Source organism: Buceros rhinoceros, unplaced genomic scaffold, assembly GCF_000710305.1.
Source record: "Buceros rhinoceros silvestris isolate BGI_N320 unplaced genomic scaffold, ASM71030v1 scaffold16255, whole genome shotgun sequence".
Taxonomy (NCBI): domain Eukaryota; kingdom Metazoa; phylum Chordata; class Aves; order Bucerotiformes; family Bucerotidae; genus Buceros; species Buceros rhinoceros.
The window spans coordinates 1-9,010 of record NW_010412621.1 but is presented as its reverse complement, the minus strand read 5'-3'; the positions used below and the strand labels follow the sequence as shown (position 1 = coordinate 9,010).

The following is a 9,010-nucleotide window of genomic DNA, read 5'->3' as shown; positions in this document are numbered from 1 at the left end:
CGATGGCTGGAGGGAGGCCACCAGCGGCTGGACCACAGGCAGTGGATCTGCAAGGCCAGGAAAACCCGGGAAGGGCCGCAGGGAGCTGCCTCTGCCCACATATCGGCACCTGCAGGAACAGCAACCACGGCACAAAAGCTCTCGGGGGAGGAAGGGATGGGAAGCTCATTTCCACTTCTGGTTGAGCAGAAGTTGGCATTTAGATAACAAACGACATTAGTCGGTATAAACACACTAAGTGGCTGTGTAAATGCTGGGTTTGTACCTGTAATTAATTGTCCCCAGAATCGATTTAGCTAGGCAAGAAGGGACCTCCCTATTGTGCTGTTTAATGCCATCTATCCATAACTTATAAATACAAAATGTGCATGTCTGATAAAAATGTACATACATAAAAAGAAAAATTCCATGTTTCATTAATATTTGCCAGTGGGTGGCTTCCAGGTAATTAAAACTATTCCGGGCTGGTATAACAAGTATACTTAAAACTGACGAGTATCAATTAAAAAGAAAGATTTTAATCTAACGTTTTTGCACATTTTTTGCTTGCTTTGGGCTCTCAATTTTATTGACTGTTGCCTCATGCTTTGAGCAAAGCTGCTCTTTGTCCCTAAATGATTCGGAGTTTACATGCTTTTAATCTCGTCTGCAGTGCCGCGGCTGCCTCAGCACCACAACTCTGCTACTCCAAGTTTAGAGTGAAGTGTTATCTGCAGTGACAAATACGCCGAGGGGAAAACATAACCAGCCGAGATAGTATCTTTGCTTTACAAAAGCTGCTTGTGCTGCCTGTGCTTTGGCTCAGAACTCCCTGTGCATTGGCTTTTTAACCATGAGCTCCCTTGTGCAGCACGGCCTCGCAAGGAACGACTGCGCCACAAAGAGCCAGCTCCACAGATACGGGAATGTTTGGATTTCCCTGCCAGTGACTAAAGGCCTTTAGCTTTCACTAGCCAGTCCCAGCTCGCATTGTTGTTGCCTGTTGATTTGTCTTCTCTCATTATTCCTTGACATGCAGCTCTCCACCCACGCCCACACTAACAACCCTCACACAAAGCGCATTGAGGTATTAACCAGGTTACAAGTTCAATGGAAAATTACACTAAGATTGTGCTGTGTGGCAATATAAAGGGACGGTATTCACTCTCCCAAAGAGCCTGTTAAAAACACAGCTGCCTGGGGTTTGGGGTTTTTTTCTTTTTAAGCATCCTAACAAAAACAATTTTTAGAAGTCAGGAATGTATATTTGTGTGTATGTGTGTCTATACGTTTTATGTGTAATTACAGCAGATAGACACGGGTACGCATCGCGTCTCCACCGCTGACTGGCACGATGCAAACTCCCTGCTGGAAATGCTGCTGGGTTCTGGAGTTCCTTCAGAGCATCCCCAGAAACCCAAGCGAAATAAACAACCTCCTCCTGCTCTCGGCTGCAATTAGATACGTGAACCTATCTTCCTTTTGTTAGCCCAAATTACAGGCTGGTGGACGGGCTAAAAGTCTGTAAAAATGCTTCTTAAGAAGGGCTCCTTATTGAAAACTTACTGAAAATAAATTCAAAATAAAACTTAATGAGATTAACCTAACACAGTAACAAAATTTGCAACACCACACTATAAGGTTAAAAAGAAAATAGTATAATAAAGGAAATACAAAGGCTTTGGCATGGTTTTTACAATCAACAATGGTTAATTCTGATATGTAGTTGTGAACAACTTCAAAACACTTAAGTTTAAAACTCTTGCAAGCACTTTTAATTGATTAGGAATGAATTCTAGATGCACAAAAATGATTGGACTGTGAACAGTAGTACAACTATATCTAAGAACAATTAACTCTTGCCGACCAAAAAGAAACGTATGATGCATGAAAATGTGTATAAAACATCTATAGAATATTCTTGTCAAATATAAATGAAATTAACTTTATTATAGAAATCATTCTGGGAGATTTCTAGGGAAGACAAATACTTACATTTCGACATAAAACAAATCGGATTATATCGAAGACACAATCTACCTTTTATCTATCAAACTCTTTTCTTCATTGAAGTTCTCTCTTAACCCCTGTTTGCACATAGCTTCAGCCGTTAACAACCTTTGGAAATACCAACAGATATTTTTCTTACATAAATCTAGTGCGTATTGTTCCAGGTTTAATTATATGCAATGGAATGATACAAACTTGGAACATCGATCCATAATCTATGAACAGATTGGTAGAAGTATTCGATATATCTTGATAAAACTCTTAAATTCGTGGCAAAGCTTGTTGATCATGGCTTCTTTTTTTTTCTTTTTTTTTTTTAAAACAACTTCATGACCAACACAGATCAAACATCCATCCAGTCTACATTGTTCTCTTTTTTTCGTTATAACATACAAATGCCCATTTACAAATAATACACCAAAATGAATAAAAGTTTGGATACCAAAATGAAGATTTGTTCCAACTGATATAATGCCTTCAGTGTACAAAGGTCCATGTGAAAGTCTCTTCCGTGTGTTACAGCGTCGGGCACAGCTGCAGTACAGAAGTACTCTGGGAGCCATTCTTCCTGTATAAAATACTGCTGAACATCCAACTGTTGTCCATATAGTCATTTGCGGAATTAACACATGTTTTACTGTAATCTTGGCCAGTATTGCGACATATCAGGTTCACTGCCAGGAACTTGAACTGGAACTGACACTCCAGGGGAAATGAGACCTGAAAATTGAGGGGGGAAATGGATGTTTTAGTTTTTTCGATACACGGCACAATTTTTTCTTTACAGTTTCAGGGATTCGTGCGTGGATTCTGGTAAGTATGAAATCTCACCATCTATGAGCCTGTGGAATTGGGGGGGGAGGGGGCCAGGGGGAGGATGTCTGTTTTAAAAACCTGTGCACATCCCACTGGTTTGTTGTTATAAACAAACTGTCACGCTTTGAGATCAATGCCAGAGCCTTGGCTCATTCGTATCAGCTGGGAGTTCAGTCCCAAACACACGGAACATTTCTATTCCTTTAAAAGGTGCCTGGCTTGCTCCTGTTTATGCTGACACCCTTCTTTTGCCCTCTTTTGCCACCTTATGCATAGGTTAATATTTCTGCAGGTTACCTGCCTTTTCAATTACTTCAAACCTTTAGCAAAAAAATAGCCTCTGGCACAGACACGGTTAAAACACGCCCAGTCCTGCAAACACTTCCACATACACGTAACTTCATGGGTGTGGGTATCTCTGCTGAAATTTAACAGTGAAGGAAACGGTGCTTTAGAAATCAGTTATACAGGGAAGATTTTGTGGGATGGGGGCCTCGCTGAAGAGCTTTCCACTGTCCCGCTCTTCAAATGCCACCTGTTTTAATCAGCTGTCTTTCATCTACCCCTGCAGCAGCAGCTTGAAAGTGAGACTTTCTGCTCTAGCCCACAAGGTTATACATTTTCATCCTCTGCCTGACTCAATAGCTACTAAACCCCTCAGAGAGACCTCTCCCAGCAGTGGGGAGAGGCTTCTCCCAGCAAATACGTGTGAAAAACCAGATGGCCGGAGCAAGGAAGCCGCGCTGGCAGAAAGGCGGGGGGAACGTGGGGCCACTCACCTGTGGAAGTGGTGCCAGAAGTGCCCATCGGCTGGCTGTTCATGTGTGTCTGCATGTGAGGAGGGGTGTATGTATCATAGCTCCGTCCATTCACCGATGGACTGGTGGGCAGCATGCAAGAGTAGGAGGAGGTCTGGCTGGGTACCGGGGGCTATGGGAGCAAAGGACAAAACAGGGTTAAGTACCGGCCTACGTAAACACGGCGTTATGCTCTTCTGGATGGATGTGCCTGCCCTCAGAAACAGCGTGCACAAGCAAAAATGAGCTTCAGTTTCAAATCTGGGGACCTAGATGTAAAGCTCTGTTTAGGAGCTCAACCAAGCAGCCTCTTCCCAGAGGTTTTGGTCTACAGAAACAACGTGGGTGGTCACCAGTACCTTTTTGGACATGTTGGGCAAGCAGTTCCCTACATCTAGACATTAACGAAGGTGTTATGTACCTAAGCCAAGGAACCAAAGCCTGAGTGCTGCCCTTGTTTGTCCTCCTGTAGGAGAAAGATTTCTCATTCCATTTGCAGCCAGAGACAGGGCTGGCATCTTCTCTTGCATTTGGTGGTGTAACTAAAAACTGTCAGGGGTGTAGCTGAAAATTATTCCACTGAGGCACGTGGGCTGGTCCTGCATCTGCAAGCGTGTTGCACATACGCACAGGCGGTCTGTGGGTTTGAGGTGACCAGGGCTCTTCAGAGCCTTTGGGGTCACTCCAGACCACGTCAGCAGCATCTCCAGAGAACAATCTCCACTTACCTAAACTCCAACCCCTAAAACCCCATCTGCCAGGGTGGTAGCAGCTGGGGACGGGGTGAAGGATGGCACAGTGCCGGAGAGGGACCAAGCAGGGGCATCTCCCACTCCAGGGTGCCAGGGGAGTGGGGACTGGTGCAGCTCCAGCACAGGGAGGCAGCAGTGGAGCAGGAAGCAGGATGAGTAATTCCTGCTCTAGGAGCACGAGACTCAACATGTCTGTACATATTTCCTCCATCTGCACATCCCTGACACACACCGTCTCCAAAAATACTGACAGCCTTGCTTACTACACACACACACTGTGCTCTGGGAGACTCAGCAATGCACCGTGCATCTGCAGGGGGATGCCGCCAGTTCAGCTGCCAAGCTTCCCACTCCAACACCGCATGGCCATCATGCCATGGTGGCCACATAGACAGGACTTTCCAGTTCACGCGTGCCAGGTCCCTGCCCAGGTGCCCAGCGGTGAATCAGGGGCCTCCTGCTTTCCCAACGGTCCCCTCCTGTATCAGCCTTTTGATCTTTTGTCATCTGCTCTCAGCCCGCTGCTGGGAACTGCGCCGCCAGCCTCCAACGTCACGAAATAGCGACCTAGCCAACGTCATTTCTTTCCACAGACTTGCGAGACTCTAACTTTATTTGGTTAATTTTGGTTCAGCAATTAGTAACATAGTAATTGCCGCAGCGAAGGAGTCAGGCTCTCTAATCTGCTTGCCTGTCTCCAGCAGTGGTCAATGCTGTGTGCCTCAGACAAAGCTGTAAAACTCCCGTAATTGGCCAGCACCTTCCTAGGCCAACCCCACCATTAAAAAAGGAGGAATTTTGCATCTGAAAGGTCTATAGAAACAGACCCCAAAGGAATAGATTTCTTCCTAACCCAGCTGGTGATCAGCTAATGCTTTCAGGCATGAGGATTGACAGCTCTTGCAATTCTGGCTTAGCTGGCGTAACCACTGATGCTAATCACATCCTTCCCTCTCTCAGGTGTTCATTCCCAATGTGCTGCCGCCACATTACCTACACCGAGAAGGTTGGATCCCTCCAGCAGCTTGTTCAGGCAGCAATTTCCACAATACTGCACCAGTGAGTTCCTTAAGTTAACCACGAGGTTTGATTTGGAGGATGTTTTTTTCCCAGAAATGTTTTTTTCATCCGAGATTTACAGCCTTGTAAATTTGAGGACCTTTGTCTTTTAAAATTCAGGAAGAACATTTTTGTTGAGCACCAGGTCTTACAGTGCCCTTTTCCTTGTGATTCTCCCAAATGGGGTGTCTTTTCAGATGCTGGGGAAGCCTTTGGTGCCGGTTTCCCCGCAGCAAGGTTTGGGTCTGTAATCCCTCATCCTGTGGAGGGAGGGCCCCCACCCACGCTCCCGCACACCCCAGGGGCCAACAAGTCCTGAGGGAGCATCATGCCATGGCAGGAGGGACAAACTTACTTGCATAGGCAGGTTGTTGGCCATGGTGAAGCTAGGCATGGGCGGCAGTGCACTGTACGTGTTTGTGAGCGCCGTGTCCGTTCTGCCCAACATGGAACCTGATGTGAAAGAGGAAACTATAATAGAATAGACAGATAGATGAACACATTAGTTTAACCACAGGTACAACTGATGATAGAGTGTCAGAGTCCCATTTTCCCAAGAGGATGGGTGAATGTGAGCGGGTTGGTGGCATTACCAGGGGTGGTCGGTTGTGGGATTGGCTGGTAAACGCTTGTGCTGAAACTACTACTGATGGGAATGTGGCTGGGAGTGTTGCTGGCTTGTCTTCGCTGGTTCCTCAGCTTCTCTTCCCTTCTCCACTTGGCCCTTCTATTAGAAAACCACACCTGGAAATACAGTGTTTGAGAGACATGAGTGACCTTGCACGGGCTATGGGTGAGGGGCCTCCCCCATGAAACTCAAGGCCATGCCGGTAGAAAGCTGGCCTGCAGCGTAGCAAACAGCGTGTGGAAGCAAACCCCAGCTGCTGTTATTTTCATGAAGGGGGAGGTGGACAAGTACCCAATCCCAAATAGGGGCTGCCCTGTGCTTTGAGAAGCCAGGAGTAACAAATGTAGAATAGCAATAGTAAAACTACTAATAGCTGTGATTGCACAGCAACTGAGTACCTGTATCCTTGCTTCAGGCAGGTCTATTTTAGCAGCTAGTCTCTCTCTTGCAAACACATCGGGATAGTGGGTCCTCTCAAATTCTGCAGAAGGAAATACTGTTGCGTTAGCTGCAGAGTTCATGGGGCTGACTGTACGGTCAGAGTCATTGCTGCGCTGCCTGTGCTCTAAATGCTCTCAAGAAGCGTTGCTGCAAAGGCAAAGCTGAGCTCTGTGTGTGTGTGTGTGTCTGTGCGTGTGTCTGTGTGTGTGCGTTTGGAAGGAGGGCGTCTTGCCTGCTGGGGAACATCGCTAAGGGGATAGGCAGGCTTGGGTGCAACGCTGCATCTTTCAAGAAGCAGTGATGGCTTCTGCCTTCGCTGAGGGGGTCCCCAAGGCATCTCTGACCCTGTCACCAAGAAGTGAAATGGCACGTCACTAAATAACAGTGGAAAATAAGAACAAAGATCTGCAGCGGGTCAGAGGCGAGGTGCGCCCAGGCCGGTCAGGGAAAAGGGCACCTGCTCCCAGCCCCGGGCAGCGCTGGGGATGTGGAGCAAGCGTGGGGGAGGCACAGAGGGCTGCTGCCAGCCCCAGCTGCCTGCCCTCGCCTTTCCAGAGTATACAGCAATGCGTCCTGGCCAGGGACACGGCACAGTCGGTGGGAGGAGATTTATCCCCCATGTGAGGATCCCCGGGTGTAGCATCCCTGTTTTGGTATGATCTGTGCCCTGAGTGTGTTCCCTTTGAAAACCTTTTAACAGCTTTTCAGTGCACATCACAGCTGTCGATTAATATCCAGAGCTCAATGAATAAAAGAGCATGGAGAGAGCCACAGACTTTAAATATATACATGTATGTGTAAGGCACGTGAATGCCATCCTTCCGTTCAGCTCTTAATATAGCCAGGACATGTTTTGCTTTTCTCTCCTGCTCCAGCCTTAGGAAAATGTCACTCACCTTTCTCAAGGGCTTCGATTTGCTCTTGGGTAAAGGATGTCCTATTTCTCTGCAGCTTCCTCTTCAGCTGGAGTCTCATTTGGGCCTCGTCTGAATCTTCTCCGTTAGAGCTGATGGAGTTAGTGTTTTCCCCTCCTCCCTCTTGTTGTGGGCAGCCATCTGAGGAACCAAGAGTTGGAAAGTGAAACGCAGGTACCCTTGTCTTAAGATCCCCATCAGAGAAATAACGCGGTTGGAAGCAAGTTCGGCCATGTTTTCTGACACCCTCCCTTTTAAAAACTCCTCGGGTATCAAAGCACTGATGACATGGGTAACACAGAAACATTTCAGTTTCCAGCGTTATCGTAAACATCAGAGATGAGGAATTCCGATTGCGTGGTCTTAATTTCATTTTGATTTTCCTCTGGAATAAAACCCGCATAAAAATACTTTCCCCTGAAAGCGATTCTTTCCATGAGTCGCTGCTGAAGTGCCATGGCAGTCTCCTCTGTCTGCTGCATTTATTTACCTATTGCTATATTTAAAATAGTGATGTTCAGTATTTCAGATTATCTATAATCAGTAATTCCTATCTAATCAATTAGATGTTGATAGGTTTGCAGAAAATGCTATTAAGAAACCAAACCAAGCTTGTAATCTTTTTAAAAAAATATTTATCCAGTTTTTATTTGAATTCTGCACAGTCAATTTCATTTTAAAGGTTGTGAATTTAGAAGTGCCTGCATTGTTCTGCAGTTTTATTCAACTATTGTATGAGTGTGCATTGCCTTGACACCTATTACTGAGCACAGCTGTAATTATATCATCACCAAGAACAGGCTATAATTGCTGAAAATGGAATTTTATATTTAGATAAAAGGACTGTCCATTCTTTGTAATGTGTTGCACCAGAGAAAAGTAAGATTTCTTTTAAAATTTTAACATGTAATTTTAAAAGAAATAGTAGCGAGTTCACTAACTAGCTAAATACGCTATTCTGCAGCTGAACGTTTGGCATATCATTTAAGCGGTACATTTTTAATTAGGGCATTTCCACTACTTTTAATGCAATTTCTGTCATTAAACAGGGGGAAAGTTTCATTGTGCCCCCCTTTGGGGCGGTCGCAGGGATGCGTCCCGGGGCTGGTCGGCTTCGCGGGGCTCCGTGGGCACCCCCGGCCGCCGGGGCCCGAAGAAACGGACCTTGCTGTGGAGGCAGAGAAGTCGTTGTCCCTAAATTAGCTCTCCCTCTCCTTTCAAAGCATATTTTTCGAGGCGTTTTGATGTCGCATAAAGGGGGAGATGGGATGAGGGACTCATAGGCTACTTATGCTAATTCCCTTGAAAAGTTACGCCAAAAATAAATAGCGACGCTCCCGCTACATCCTTTAAATATTGTGGGAAATCAACTTTAAAGTAATATCATTTATAATCGGCGAACAATGGCCCCGGCCTTCAAAGCTCGGGGGGAATTGTGACAGGATCTGGTGGGACCCTTTCAAGCACTTTGAAATGTTTTAAAACCCGAACTTTCTCCCCCATTTAAACACAGGGATTCAGCGGCCGTGGTCACCATATGGGCGGCCGCAGCCCCATTGAGGCGGCCGGCGGCGGGTGAATAGCCGGGGGTGGGGGGGGCTGCCTTTCAGGGGC

General features: G+C 46.2%; 1 protein-coding gene across 2 annotated transcripts; it reads right to left on the bottom strand.

Moving 5' to 3' along the window:
* Positions 1-2,308: 2,308 nt before the first annotated feature.
* PAX6 (paired box 6) lies at positions 2,309-7,537 on the bottom strand. 2 transcript variants are annotated; one of them, XM_010136476.1, is made up of 6 exons: positions 7,379-7,537; positions 6,440-6,522; positions 6,007-6,157; positions 5,769-5,884; positions 3,585-3,735; positions 2,309-2,709 (listed from the first exon to the last, which is right to left on the bottom strand). In XM_010136476.1, exons 1-6 carry the CDS (start codon positions 7,455-7,457, stop codon positions 2,624-2,626), a joined length of 666 nt encoding a protein of 221 aa, XP_010134778.1. In that variant the 5' UTR covers positions 7,458-7,537; the 3' UTR covers positions 2,309-2,623. The 2 variants fall into 2 exon arrangements, with proteins under 2 accessions (XP_010134778.1, XP_010134779.1); XM_010136477.1 differs by having other exon boundaries at positions 5,769-5,866.
* Between the last annotated feature and the right edge of the window lie 1,473 nt (positions 7,538-9,010).

Coding starts and splice junctions, on each gene's coding strand:
- PAX6 (XM_010136476.1), bottom strand. CDS start 7,457: ATGAGACTCCAGCTGAAGAGGAAGCTGCAGAGAAATAGGACATCCTTT. Junction 6,158..6,439: donor TGCCTGAAGCAAGGATACAG/GTACTCAGTTGC, acceptor CTGTATTTCCAG/GTGTGGTTTTCTAATAGAAG. Junction 5,885..6,006: donor CCCACAACCGACCACCCCTG/GTAATGCCACCA, acceptor ATTCTATTATAG/TTTCCTCTTTCACATCAGGT.